This window comes from Tachyglossus aculeatus, chromosome 4 (assembly GCF_015852505.1).
Source record: "Tachyglossus aculeatus isolate mTacAcu1 chromosome 4, mTacAcu1.pri, whole genome shotgun sequence".
In the NCBI taxonomy this organism is placed as follows: Eukaryota; Metazoa; Chordata; class Mammalia; order Monotremata; family Tachyglossidae; genus Tachyglossus; species Tachyglossus aculeatus.
Genome location: NC_052069.1, coordinates 92,652,895 through 92,667,984, shown reverse-complemented (window position 1 = coordinate 92,667,984; position 15,090 = coordinate 92,652,895). Strand labels below are relative to the sequence as shown.

General features: G+C 43.1%; 1 protein-coding gene across 1 annotated transcript in view; it reads left to right on the top strand.

The window, feature by feature from the left end:
* The window catches only part of NECAB1 (N-terminal EF-hand calcium binding protein 1), a 148,975-nt gene that overhangs the window by 114,419 nt on the left and 19,466 nt on the right, over window positions 1-15,090 (top strand). The window contains exon 10 of the mRNA XM_038745134.1: window positions 13,885-13,997. Within this exon, the coding sequence (XP_038601062.1) occupies window positions 13,885-13,997 (113 nt within the window). The remainder of the gene's footprint in view (window positions 1-13,884; window positions 13,998-15,090) is intronic.

Here is a 15,090-nt window from a genome sequence, read left to right as displayed (position 1 = left end):
GTCATGTCGGTCTGTGCTGGGTAGGAACTTTAGTTCTACCCTTGAGAAGCAGCATGGCCTAGTGAATAACACATGAGCCTGAGAGTCAGAAGGAACTGGGTCCTAATCCCGGCTCTGCAGCTTGCCTGATGTGGGACCTGGGTCAAATCACTGAACTTCTCTGTGCCTCAGTTACCTCACCTGTAAAATAGGGATTAAGGCTGTGAGCCCCATATGGGACACAGATTAGGTCCAACTGGATTAGTGTGTATCTCCCCCAGTGCTTAGAACAGTACCTGCACATAAAACAAACAACAAACAAACAAAAAAAACTTTAGCAACTGTCACAACGACCACTCTTCATTCCCCACCTTGTCACTTTCCATTCACTGGTTAGCAAGCCCACTTCCCTGCTCCATCCAGGGCCATGGGAAAGGGGACAGTGATGAATTTTGGAAAGTTGATCCATCCTGATCTGATCCATTAGTGCCTCTGTTAATGTGGAGAAATGGGGATGCAAATCAGCGGGCGTGATGGCGGTTGCAAAAGCTGCTAATAAGGCTAGAATTTAAAGTCCCTCCATCAATCAGTGAATGAATGGTATTTATTAAATACCTCCTGAGCACTCAGGAGGGTGCAATACAGCAGGATTGGTAGGCATATTCCCTGCTTACCAGACGTTTACAGTCTAGGAGGGGAGACAGACATTAAAATACATTATGGAAATGTACATATTTGCTGTGGGTCTGAGGGAAAGGTGAATATTAAGTACATTGGTGACACAGAAGGGAGAGGGAGAAGAGGAAATGAGGGCTTAGTAGGGGAAAATATCTTGAAGGAGATGGTATTTGAATAAGGCTTTGAGGGTTGGGAGAGTGGTGAACTGTCACATGTGAATGGGAGGGAGTTCCAGGCCAGAGGGAGGACATGGGCAAGAGGTCCATGATGGGATAAACCGGATCAAGGTACAGTGAATAGGTTGGCATTAGAGGAGCAATGAGTGCACACTAAGTTGTAGTAGGAAATCAGTAAGGTGAGATAGGAGTGGTCAAAATGATTGAGTGTTTTATAACCACTGATAAGGAGTCTTTGTTTGATATGGAGGTGGATGGGCAACCACTGGAGGCTTTTGAGGAGTGGGGAAAGGTGACCTAAACATTTTTTAGAAAAATGGTCTGGGCAGAAGAATAAAGTGTGGACTGGAGTGGAGAGAGATAGGAGGCAGGGAAGTTAACGAGGTCTCTGCAGTAATCAAGGCAGGATATAAATGCTTGGATCAACACAATAGCAGTTTGGAGAGGAAAGGATGGACTTAAGAACTGTTGTGAAGGTAGAACTGACAGGATTTGATGACAGATTGAATATGTAGGCTAAATGAGAGTGACGAGTCAAGGAATGCCAAGGTAATAGGCTTGTGAGACAGGGAGGTTAGTGATGTTCTCTATGGTGATGAGAAAGACATCAGGAGGACCGGACTTGGTTGGGAAGATGAGGAGTTCTATTATGGCCATGTTAGGTTTGAGGGGACCGCAAGACAACCAAGTAGCAATTTACTGAAGGCAGGAGGAAATGCAAAACTGGATAGAAGGAGAGAGGTCAGGGCTGGAGAAGTAGATTTGGGAATAATCTGCATATCAATCAATCATAAAAGCGCTTAGTACAGTGCTCTGCACACAGTAAGCGCTCAATAAATATGATTGAATGAATGAATATTTATTAAGTGCTTACTGAGTGCAAAGCACTGTACTAAGAGCTTAGTGATAATAGTTAAAGTCATGGTGTGAATGAGTTCTCCAAGTGAATAGCACTGAGTACAATGCTCTGCACACAGTAAGCGCTCAATAAATATGATTGAATGAAGGAATGAATGATAGGTGCAGATGGAGACCTTGAGGGACTCCCACATTTAGGGGGTGGGAGGCAGAGGAGGAGTCTGCAAAAGATACTGAGAGTGAGTGGCCTGAGATAGGAGGAGAACCAGGAGAGGACAGTGGCAGTGAAGCCAAAGTTAGCCAGTATTTCCAGGAGAAGGGGTGGTCCACACTGTTGAAGGCAGCTGAGAGGTTGGGGAGGATCAGGGTGGAGTAGAGGTCATTGGATTTGGCAAGAAAAAGGTCATTGGTGACCTTTGAGAGGGCAGTTTCCATGGAGTGAAGAGGCCAGAAGCCAGATTGGAGGAGGTCAAGAAGAAAGTTGGAGGAAAGGGAGTGGAGGCAGTGGGTGTAGATAACGTGATCAAACAGTTTGGAAAGGACAGCTCCCACGCATTATTAAGGTCACATCTCCTCCAAGAAGCCTTCCCCAATTAAGCACTCTTTTCCCAGCTCCTCCCTTGTGTCATCTGTGCACTTGTATCTGTGACCTTTAGGCATTTGATATTCACCCCACCCTCAGCCTCACAGCACTTATGTACATATTCATTCATTCAATCATATTTATTGAGTGCTTACTGTGTGCAGAGCATATTAATAAATTATACGTTAAAAATTATTTATACAAATGTCTGTCTCCCCCTATAGACTGTAAGTTCGTTGTGGGCAGTGAACGTGTCTGTCGATTCTGTTGTATTGTACTTTCCCAAGCGCTTAGTACAGTGCTCTGCACATAGCAAGAGCTCAATCAACACCATTGATTGGTTGATTGAATTTACTTGCAGCACTTGGACATTTCAGCGCTTAGAACAGTGCTTTGCGCATAGTAAGTGCTTAATAAATGCCATTATTATTATTATTATTATTATTATACTGTTGGTGGTGGAGCTTTTGCACATGCCTCCAGGTTGTGGAGTGCTCAGCCCATGGAATATGCCTGTACTAAATATACCTGTACTAAAATTACCAAGTAATTGATGCTAAATTACATTTCATTGTGTTCCTTTAATGAGGTACCTCTCTCTGTTGAGCTCCAGGGTTTACATCAATAATAGATGGGAATCTGATTCTGAAAATCTGGTCTTAACAGTTAAACTATGAAAATCTTACTTTTCCTCAATTTATAGGTAAACTGGACTGATTTTGAGGGACCCTATCTCTAAAACACTCAAACTATCTTCAGCAGTAGACCTCTTCTCTGGCAGCTGAAAATGTATCTAAAAGGTTGAGATGAGGGGTATTGCATGTATTGTAATATTTATTGCAACCACGTTTAAATGAATAATTTTCACGTGACAAGAGAAATTTGGAAGCACCAAGAGCTAAGATCCCGGTTCCCTGGGCTTCCACCCCCCTCCCCTAAACCCCCTTGATAGTCACACTGACCTGACTCAATCAATCAATCAAATTTATTGAACACTTTGTGTGCAGAATACCGTACTAAGCACTTGGGAGAGTACAATGTAACAGAGTCGGTAGACACATCCCCTGCCCACAGCGGTCTTATAGTCTAGACTGAGGGACAGATATTAATATAAAGAAATTACAGTTATGTGCATAAGTGCTGTGGGGCTTAGGGAAGAGAGCCAGTCAGGGTGATACAGAAGGGGGTGGGAAAAGAGGAAATGAGGGCTTTATCAGTGAAGAGGGACTTGGAGATGTGCCTTCCATAAGGCTTTGAAGGTGAGGAGAGTAATTGTGGCATTCATTCATTCAGTTGTATTTATTAAGCGCTTACTGTGTGCAGAGCATTATAGTAAGCACTTGGAAAACACTTCTTTCCTTTCCTTTTTCCTTTCATTTTCTTTTCCTTTCTTTCCCCTTGTCCTCTCCTTTTTCCATTTTCTTTTTTCTTTCCTTCTTTCCAGATAGGTAGAGAGACCAGGCACTTGGGGCTTTCCAGGAACTATAAGGGGAGTAGCAGTTAAAGAAGTGTCCTGGCCTTCAGACTGAATACTCACCCACACAGCAGCAATTCATCAAGTAGCACTTCCACCATGCCCCTCCTGCCCCCTACAACCACATGCAGCTCCCATCCCTCCACTTGACACCACCATTTTAATGCCTTTCTGTGCTTTCCCATCCTGCCCCACATCGATGCCCACTTGCCCTTCCAGAAATAGGAATTTTTATGAATCTCCTGGTATGGCTCTCTAATTTGAGAGCTATGTAATAGTAATAATAAAGATGATGGCATTTATTAAATGCTTACTATGTGCAAAGCACTGTTCTAAGCACTGGGGAGGTTACAAGGTGATCAGATTGTCCTACGGGGGGCTCACAGTCTTAATCCCCATGTTACAGATGAGGTAACTGAGGCACAGAGAAGTTAAGTGACTTGTCCAAAGTCACAGAACTGATAATTGGCAGAGTCAGGATTTGAACCCATGACCTTTGACTCCAAAGCCTGTGCTTTTTCCACTGAGCCATGCTGCTTCTCTACAGTATGGTGATTAAGCAATAATAATAAATTTACATTTCCTAAATAAAAAATTTTCACATTCAACCAACAAATTCAGTCTTTCACCAAATCCCTTTGGTTATATAATAATAATAATAATAATAATAATGGCATTTATTAAGCGCTTACTATGTGCAAAGCACTGTTCTAAGCACTGGGGAGGTTACAAAGTTATCAGCTTGTCCCAAGGGGCTCACAGGCACTGTTCTAAGAGCTGGGGGGGATACAAGGTGATCAGGTTGCCCCACGTGGGGCTCACAGTCTTAATCCCCATTTTACAGATGAGGTAACTGAGGCCCAGAGAAGTTAAGTGACTTGCCCAAAGTCACACAGCTGACAAGTGGCGGAGCCAGGATTTGAACCCCTGACCTCTGACTCCAAAGCCTGTGCTCTTTCCATTGAGCCACACTGCTTCTCCTAAAATCTCCCCTTTCTTCTCTACCCAAACTGCTACCACGCTCTTCCAAGCACTTAGTCTATCCTGCCTTGACCCAGAACTTAGTACAGTGCCTTGCACATAGTAAGTGCTTAACAAATACTTTATTATTACTGCATCAGTCTCCTCACTAACATTTTCCTGCCTCCTATTTCACTCCACTCCTGTTCATATTTCTCTCTGCTGCCCAGGTAGTTTTTCTAAAAAATAATTCAGTTTGTGTCTGCCTACACCTCAAGAACTTCTCGTCGCTGCCCATCCTCCTCCGCATCAAACAGCAACTCCTTACCACTAGCTTTAATGCACTCAATCAGCTAGGCCCCTCTTGCCTTACCTGACAGTTCTCCTATTGTAACCCTGCCCAGACACTTCGCTCCTCTACCGCCAACCTACTCATCATTCCTCGGTCTCATCTTTCTCACCGAGTCCTTGTCCACATCCTCCTCTGGCCTGAAACTCCCTCCTCAAATGTCACCACTCTCCCCATCTTCAAAGCCCTACTAAAGTCATATCTCCTCCCAAAAGCCTTCTCTGATTAAGCCCTCACTTCCTCTACTTCGCCCTCCCTTCTGCATTGCCTATGCACTTGGGTTTGTGGCCTTTCAAGCACTTTGAACGTCACCCCCATCCCCAATACCACAGCAATTAGGTACATATCCTTATACTCTGCCTATGGAAGGTCCTCAATAAATACCATTGACTGATATTTATTTGTTATTCCTTGCAGCAACTCAGGAGTAGACTTTTCCGCTTTCTATTCAGTAGATTGCTAGAGAATAATAATTAGGTTTCAATGAAGGGAAAGCTTTTTCTCCTAAGTTGATAAAACAAGGATGACCTGGAAAATCCACCCCCAGTAGAATGACTTGCTATTTGAGTTGCTATTTAACCATTTCGGTTTCAGTTCTTGATGCTTTTAATCACCACGTGAGAGGGGGTTATTTTTCCAAGATAACAACCTGTGTGTGCCATCCTGCTAATGAGGTTGTAGGTGCTAATGGGTGACTCATTTTTGTCAGATTTCCTATATTTGTGTCACAGTGAGATCACTTGTTCCCCCTGCATGGAAATGTGCCACGAATATTTACAAGCCCATACCTCCTGTGTACTTCACATGGTTCTGAGCTAAGGTGTCAAAATTGGGCTGCAAGGTACCACCATATAAAGATACGTAAACAATACTGCAGTGTTTTCCCAGAAAGAAACATAACTATACCTCTAGGGGAGAAATTGGAATATATTTATGCATGTATTGAGTTTTGGAGCATCTTTCCTCCAGGTGCTGTACAAAGAACTTGTAAAGACTATGTATACAGCTATACAACAATAGCGATTGGGAACAGAAGGGAAGGGATTAAACTTGACGTGGGGAAAATAGGACAGAGGAGGCTTAGAAAGAAATGCAAATAAATGAAACCCCACTTGTTTTATAATAATGATGGCATTTGTTAAGCGCTTACTATGTGCAAGGCACTGTTCTAAGTGCTGGGGGGGGGATACAAGGTGATCAGGTTGCCCCATGTGGGGCTCACAGTCTTAATCCCCATTTTACAGATGAGGTAACTGAGGCTCAGAGTAGTTAAGTGACTTGCCCAAGGTCACACAGCAGACATGTGGCAGAACCAGGATTAGAACCCATGACCTCTGACTCCCAAGCCCGGGCTCTTTCCACTGAGCCACACTGCTTCTCTAATATAGTGGCATTTGTTAAGTGCTTACTGTGTGCAAATCGCTGTTCGAAGGGCTGTGGAGACTACAAGGTGATTAGGTTGTCCCACATGGGGCTCACAGTCTTAATCCCCATTTTACAGATGAGGTAACTGAGTCCCAGAGAAGTTAAGTGACTTGCCCAAAGTCACACAGCTGACAATTGGCAGAGCCGGGACTTGAACCCATGACCTCTGACTCCCAAGCCCGTGCTCTTTCCATTGAGCCATGCTGCTTCTCTATGTGTTTTATGTGCATCAAATAATAAGTGAAGGCAAGCCCACCTTAGAGTAGAAGACTAATGCTGGAGTCAGCATCACAATGCCAGGGTCCTTGAGGTCAAACACTACTAACGGGCCAAATAATTGTTGGAATTGCAGAATTCTATCACATTTCTAAGCCCGGTCTGGCCCCAGAGGCACCACAATATCCTGGTTTAAGCTCATTTTTGTTTGCTGGATGAAATGATGCATGGGCTCAGCATGCATGATAACAAGCTCTCTGGCAGGGAGAGAAATGCCATGAAATCTATAGTGTGAACACACGTATTGAATCTGGGCTAAGCCTTCCTTCAGAATAAGGGAGACTGGAACTGTGACCCCTCTCCATTATCAATCTTTCCTGGGGTAGGTATATGGAACGACCTAGCTGTAGAAGCATGTTTCTTAGAAGCGTGAATGAAAGAAATTATATTTCTCTTTATTTGATGTTCAGATTGTGTCCTGAGCAATAGCTGGGGTGCTGTCTCTGTTGCCTATTTTTACTGAATCTGGAAATTTATTTCAAAAGCAGATAAAGGGATACATTTTATCTTCCTCTGCCGCCAACAACAACAACAACAATAATAATAATAATGCCAGGCACTTCACTAAGCGCTGGGTTGGATGCAAGCAAATTGGGTTAGACATAATCCCTGTCCAACATGGAGCTTACAATCTCAACCCCCATTTTACAGATGAGGTAACTGAGGCTTAGAAAAGTGAAGTGACTTGCCCAAGGTCCCACAGCAGGTAAGCGGCGGAGCTGGGATTAAGACCCAGGTCCTTCTTACTTCCAGGCCTGTGCTGTATCCGCTAGGCAATGCTGCTTCTGAAGCAGCTCCTTATAGTCCTCTAGCACAGCTCTTCAGGACGTTTTAGGTAAATTAAAGTCTCGAGTCAAAGTTGAATGTGCTGCCCCTTATCACCTCTTTTCGCCGGTCAATCTCTGGGTGACCATTTGCGAATATCAATGAGTAGGCTTCTCCAGCCAGCCCCTCTGTCAATGAAAGCCCTAGCTGGCAGGGACCTGGTTACCTTTGCATCCCGTTTGGTCTCTCCCTTCTTTTCTTCTTCTCCTTGCACCCATTCTGCCAGCTAATTTTCTTTCCTTTGCTAATCAAGAGGATTAAACTGGCATTAGCTCGAAGTGCCTCAGTAAATGTTTAAAGTACTGGCTACTCCATCACTTGGCCCCTCCCTACTCTCCACATACTAACCCCTTTTCCTCCCCACTTCCCCCCACCACACACCATCCCAAGCTTCCATTCCTCTTCATTTTTACTTTCCTCCTGGGAGAGCAAGAAAGTGTTTCTTCAGGGAGAAAATTTTCTGAAAGCAATGAAAGCCTTTCTTCTCCAGTCCATCCACAAGACCCAGGGAAACTTTTCCTGGTTAAGAATCCTTAGGACAGTCTGACTGCAATGCAACTCCCTGGGAATCAGAAGGTCATGGGTTCTAATCCTGGCTCTGCCACCTGTCTGCTGTGTGACCTTGGGCAAGTCACTTAACTTCTCCATGCCTCAGTTACCTCACCTATAAAATGGGGAGTGAGACTGTGAGCCCCATGCGGGACAAGGACTGTGTCCAACCCGATTTGCTTCTACCCACCCCAGCGTACAGTGTCTGGAACATAGTAATAAATACCTTAATAAACACCATAATTATTATTATTATTATTAACTCCTTCAATGCACTGCTGAGGCTCAGTCAACCAATGGTACTCATTGAGTGCTTACTATGTGCAAAGCACTGTTCTAAGAGAGTGTTACAGTACAACAGAGTTGGTGGATGTGATACCTGTTGACGGAGCTTTTTTAATGGTATTTGTTCCATATGTTGCCAACTTGTATTTCCCAAGCGCTTAGTACAGTGCTCTGCACACAGTGAGCGCTCAATAAATACGATTGATTGATTGATTGATTAAGCGCTTATTGTGTCAACCACTGTTCTGAGCTCTGGAGTAGAAACCAGATAATCAGGTTGGACCGTCCCTGTCCCACATAGGGCTCACAGTCTAAATTGGAGGGAGGAGGATTTAATCCCTACTTTATAGATAAGGAAACTGACACAGAGAAGTTAAATGGCATGCCCAAGGTCACATAGCTGAGAAGTTGTGGAACCAGAATTAAAACCCAGGTCCTTTTACTCCCAGGTCTGTGCTCTATCCACTAGGCCATGCTGCTTCTGCTTACAGTCTATGAGAGGTGTTTCTAGGAGTTTGCCCTTCTCTGAGAGAGGAGGTTGGGGCAAAAAACTTTCTTGCTCCCTTACTTCTCTGGGCTTCTCAGGAGCTTTTTTCCCTTCCAAATACTTCATTTGCCAATCTTCCTTAACATTTGAGAATCTTTCGTAATGAGAAATGGTTTGTTCAAATATGAAACCGGTGATACATAGGCCAGTTTAGCCAGATATTTATCTGTATGGAAATCTGAAAGTGGATGGGAAAGTAGAACCCTGACTGGGTAGTCTTCAAGGATTCCTAGGTGAAGAATGCAGTACTGATTATTTGGAAAGAATACCAGCAGCCGGCTCTCTTGAGATATTAGAAGAAGGAATTAGAAGAGCGTAAAGCAGGAGGCCGCTGAAAGCTATAGTGTGTGATCCCATCACAAAGCCCTAGCTTCTTCCCGGGGGGCCTGTACTCTCAGAACTCCTGATTCGGAACAAGATGGAAAGAGAAATAAAAGAAAATGAGCAGAAAGCCGAACACTATGTAGTCGAGAGTAGGTGGAGACTGGAAGTTCTCCACATCCTCTAAGGCCTCCTAAACCCCACCTCCTCCAAGAAACTTTTCTTCATTCATTCATTCATTCATTAATTCAGTCGTATTTATTGAGCACTTATTGTGTGCATAGCACTGTACTAAGTGCTTGGGAACAAGTTGGCAACATATAGAGACGGTCCCTACCCAACAACGGGCTCACAGTCTAGAAGGGGGAGACAGACAACAAAGCAAAACATGTGGACAGGTGTCAAGTCATCAGAATAAATAGAAATAAAGCTAGATGCACATCATTGACAAAATAGAATAGTAAATATGTACAAGTAAAACAGAGTAATAAGTCTGTACAAACATTTATACAGGTGCTGTGGAGAGGAGAAGGAAGTAGGGTGGAGGGGATGGGGAGGAGGAGAAGAAAAAGGGGGCTCAGTCTGGGAAGGCCTCCTGGACCAGGTGAGTTCTCAGTAGGGCTTTGATGGACTTTGATTAATCCCCAATACCCAAGTCATAGTCAACCCAAGTGCCACCCTTAACACTTATGTGTTTCTGCTCATCCTCAGCACTTTATATAGAAATATGTAAATATTGCTTTTTGGTATATAATAGCTATTATTATAATTATGGTATTTAAATGCTTACAATGTTTAAGGCACTGTACTGAGCATTGGGATAGATATAAGCAAATCAGGTTGAACACAGTCCCTGTCTCACGTGGGGCTCACAGTCTCAACCCCCATTTTACAGATGAGGTAACTGAGGCACAGAGATTTAAAGTAACTTGCCCAACGTCACACAGCAGACAAGTCCAGAGCTGGGGTTAGAACCTATGACCTACCGACTCCCAGCCCCATGATCTATCCATTACACCGTGCTGTTTCTGCAAGTGTTTAAGTGCCAGTCACTGTACTAAGCTCTGGGGGAAAATGAAAGATATTTGCCCCACTCTTAGCCCCACAGCATTTATGTACACATCTGTAATTTACTGTAATATCTGTCTCCCCCTCTAGTCTGTAGGTTCCTTGTGGACAGGGAATATGCCTACCAACTCTGTGTTGTATCTCCCAAGATTTTAGTACAGTACTCCTCACATAGGAAGTGCTCAATAAACGCCATTGATTAGACTCAGAGTCTAAGTAGGAGGGAGAACAGGTTCTGGTCTTTTCTTTCCCCAAAGTGTAAACTACGTCAACATTTTTCCATCTTTGGCTACTTGTTCAAGGAAATGGGCCCTTCTAATAGCATTATCATGTAATTGTGGTGTTTGTTAGAGGCTTATTATGAGCCAAGCACTGTACAGGATAAACAGGTCCCACTTAAGGCTCTCAGCCTAGGAGGGAGGATATTGAATCCCCATTTTACAGATGAGGAAACTGAGGCATAGAGAAGTTAAATGACCTGCCCAAGGTCATACAACAGAGAAATGGTGTAGCCAGGGTTCAAACTCCCTAACTCCCAGGCTTATGTGCTTTTCCAATAGGATATGCTGCTTCTTCATATAGAATTCTTCATTTCTTTCCTTTTGTTTTTTCTGTTTTTTTCTAATCTTTTTTTTTTTTTTAAAAAATCTCCTGTCTATCTTAGCATTTTTCTGGACAGTTCACTTTCATCTTCATTTAAAGGATTCCGTTTTCCCCAGAGCCCCTTAACCTTTTTCCAGCTTTATTTTGCAAAAGGGAGTAAGATGAAGCAGGTTTTTCTCTTGCTGATTTTTCTTCTGAGTCTTTATCCCTGTTTCTTTCTCCCTCCCTCCTCCAGCCCCACATCCAACTTTAACCTCCCTGTGGTTACAGACCAGAACCTCTTTGCTTTAGGAACAATCAATGCTTTCATCAGAATCACAGCAAGAATTGCTTCAGTAGAGTTAAGCAGTTTCATCAGTGCTCCCACAGCACAGGCAGACACAGCGATGATATTTTCTGGAACTCAAACAGTGGCCAGGTTACCTCGGGGTAAATCTAATATCCAGGCAGAACAGAGAAGAGATGAGGACATGGAGAACAAGAGGAAAAACTAGAAAAGAGATACAGGGAGAAACAAAATGGTACATAAGGCCAAGATAGAAAGATAAGATGACAATAAAGAGACAAAAAAAAAAGACTGAGAAAAGATAATATAGTGGATTGCAAGGAGATTGGCATTGAGGCACTTCAGCTCCACATCATCATCATCAATCGTATTTATTGAGCGCTTACTATGTACAGAGCACATGGTTTCTCCCTAGGCAAAACGTTGACCTGACCTTTAAAATTGTTTTGCAGTTTTAAAAATTTATCAGTAAAAATCAACCCAGGGCCAACTTATTTCAATTTTCCCTTATGTATAGTTGAATGAAGATTTTTTTCAATGAAAATCTCCCCTTTCAGATCTAGGGCAGCTACAAAAGCCTGGAGAAACATAATAAACATGAAGTGCTTTGTATCAGCAGAGTTCTGGGTTATTATTTTAGTAGCGTCTGGGGCATCAGAGGTCTTGACCAGGCATTTGCTGTGCATATGTACCTGGAATGTTCTCCCTTTTGGTATCTGGCTGACAATTACTCTGCCCTCTTCAAAGCCTTTTTGAAGGCACATCTCCCCCAGAGGACTTGCCTAAGCCCTTATTTCCTCTTTTCTCACTCCTTCTGTGTTGCCCCGCCTTGCTCCCTTTATTCACTCCCACCACCAGCCACACAATACTTATATAAAGATCTGTAATGTATTTATATTAATGTCTGTCTCCCCTTCTAGACTGGAAACTCATGGTGTGTGGGAAATATGTCTTTTTTATTGTTGTGTTGTACCTCCATGCCTCCTGTCTCTCCCCACTCCAGTCTAAACTTCAAGCTGTTTTCCGGATCATTTTTCTACAAAAAATGTTCCGTCGATGTTTCCCTAATCTTCAAGAACCTCCAGTAGTTGTCCATCTACCTCTGCATGAAACAGAAAGTCCTTTCCATCAGCTTTAAAACACTCAGTCACCTTGACCCCTCTTACCTTACCTTGCTACTCTCCTCCTACAACCCAGCCCACACACTCTACTCCTCTAATGCCAAATTACTCAACCGTACCTCAATTTCATCTATCTCGCCAACAACCTCTTGCCCACATCCTGCCTCTGGTCTGGAACGTCCTCCCTCTTCATATTTGACAATTAATTTCCACACTTTCAAACTCTTATTGAAGGCACATTCATTCATTCAATCATATTTATTGAGCACTTACTGTGTGCAGAGCACTGTACTAAGCGCTTGGAAAGTACAAGTCAGCAACACATACACATCTCCTCCAAGAGGCCTTCCCTGACTAAGCCCTTCTTTCCTCTTGTCCCACTTCCTTCTGCATCACCCTGACTTGCTCCCTTTACTCATCCCCTCTCCCATCCCCTCAGCACTTATGTACATATCCATAATTTCTTTATATTAATGTCTGTCTCCCCACTAGACTGTACTCTTGTTGTGGGTAGGGACTGCATCTGTTATATTGTATTCTCCCAAGTGCTTAGTACAGTGTTCTGCACACAGTAAAAGTGCTCGATAAATGACTGATCGATTGATTGACCGATATTCTTCCAAGTACTTAGTAAGTGCTCAATGAATACAATTGATTGATTGATCGATTGATTGATAGTTGATCTCAGTTACAGCTTATCTTCCTGGAGACGGGAGGTTGGATGAGATAGCTTTCCAAATCCTGCCCAGGATTGTGATGTGACTTTGAATGAGATTTTTTAGTGGGTCACCCTGAATTCATGAACTCTGTAATAGGTGAATTTCCAGTGATCTGAGAAGACATCAATACAATGGGTTTTCTAACATCAGAACATTTTTGAAATGTAAAATCATCATCATCATCATCAATCATACTTATTGAGTGCTTACTGTGTGCAGAGCACTGTACTAAGCGCTTGGGAAGTACAAATTGGCAACATATAGAGACAGTCCCTACCCAACAGTAGGCTCACAGTCTAAAAGAGGGAGACAAAAACCAAACATACTAACAAAATAAAATAAATAGAATGGATATGAATATGATATGATATGAATATGATATGAATAAATAGAATAGATATGTACAAATGGGGCATAAAACAGTACCAACAGCACAAACTGCCTAAAGGTAATTTTGAGGGAGGTTGTAATGATGCATAATGCATGGAGAACGGCCCTGAGCAACTCTCCTCAAGAAAAATCAGGGGAATGACTGTCTTATCTCCAAAAGAGATGAAAAGCAGCATCCCAGTGGAACCACATATGCTGTCAGAGGTAAGTAAACCCAACCTCACATAATGGCTCTATTAAAATTATATTATTTGGAATACTTATTGACCGGAAACCAGATGCTAGGCCTAACCACAGATGAGACAAGAGACTGATTGGGTAAATGAAAGGCAATGTAATAAGCAGCAGGGTGTTTGAAGTAATTGGGGTTCAGTGCACCCCATAATGGGTCCTTGTGTGTCTTCCTCTTCAGCACGTGATGATTGTACAGCGGCAGATGTCGGTGCTGGAGGAGGAGCTGGAGGAGTTCCAGCTGGCCCTGAAACATTACGTGGACAGCGCGTCCGCTCAAAGTGGCTGTCTTCAGTAAGTCATCATCATTATCATCAATCGTATTTATTGAGCGCTTACTATGTGCAGAGCACTGTACTAAGCGCTTGGGAAGTACAAATTGGCAACATATAGAGACAGTCCCTACCCAACAGTGGGCTCACAGTCTAAAAGGGGGAGACAGAGAACAAAACCAAACATCCTAACAAAATAAAATAAATAGAATAGATATGTACAAATAAATTAAATAAATAAATAAATAGAGTAAAAAAAATATGTACAAACATATATACATATATACAGGTGCGGTGGGGAAGGGAGGGAGGTAAGATGGGGGGATGGAGAGGGGGACGAGGGGGAGAGGAAGTAAGTGTTCTCCATCCTGCCCTGGAACCCCAGCCGGGGATGGGGATGGGATGGAATGGTGGAGGGGCTGGAGGGGAGAATCATCCAAGATGAAAATGGGTTTATGGGAGCCCCATCTTTTGAAAGTGGCAATTAATGATAAGTCTTTGATGGGCTATGCGGTCATAGTTTCTGCCATGCTGTTTTGTGTAATTCACATTTTAGTTAATAGATTTTGCATTTGATAGTATAATCCTCTAGACTGTAAGCTCATTGTGGCAGGGAATGTGTCCGTTACACTGTTACATTGTAGTCTCCCCAGAGCTTAATACAGAGCTCTGAACCCAGAAAGTGCTCAATAAATTCATTCATTCATTCAGTCGTATTTATTGAGCACTTATTGTGTGCAGAGCGCTGTACTAAGCGCTTGGGAAGTACAAGTTGGCAGCATATAGAGACGGTCCCTACCCAACAGTGGGCTCACAGTCTAGAAGGGGGAGACAAATCAATAAACATCATTGATTGATAGATTGCTATATTAGGGACCTAAAAGAAAGGGGAGAGAAGATGGAAAGAAGGGGGAGATCTTCTGTGTATCTCTATTAAAACACACACAGACACACACAATCAATCAATCAATCGTATTTATTGAGTGCTTACTGTGTGCAGAGCACTGTACTAAGCGCTTGGGAAGTACAAGTTGGCAACATATAGAGACAGTCCCTACCCAACAGTGGGCTCACAGTCTAGAACACACACACACACACACACACACACACACACA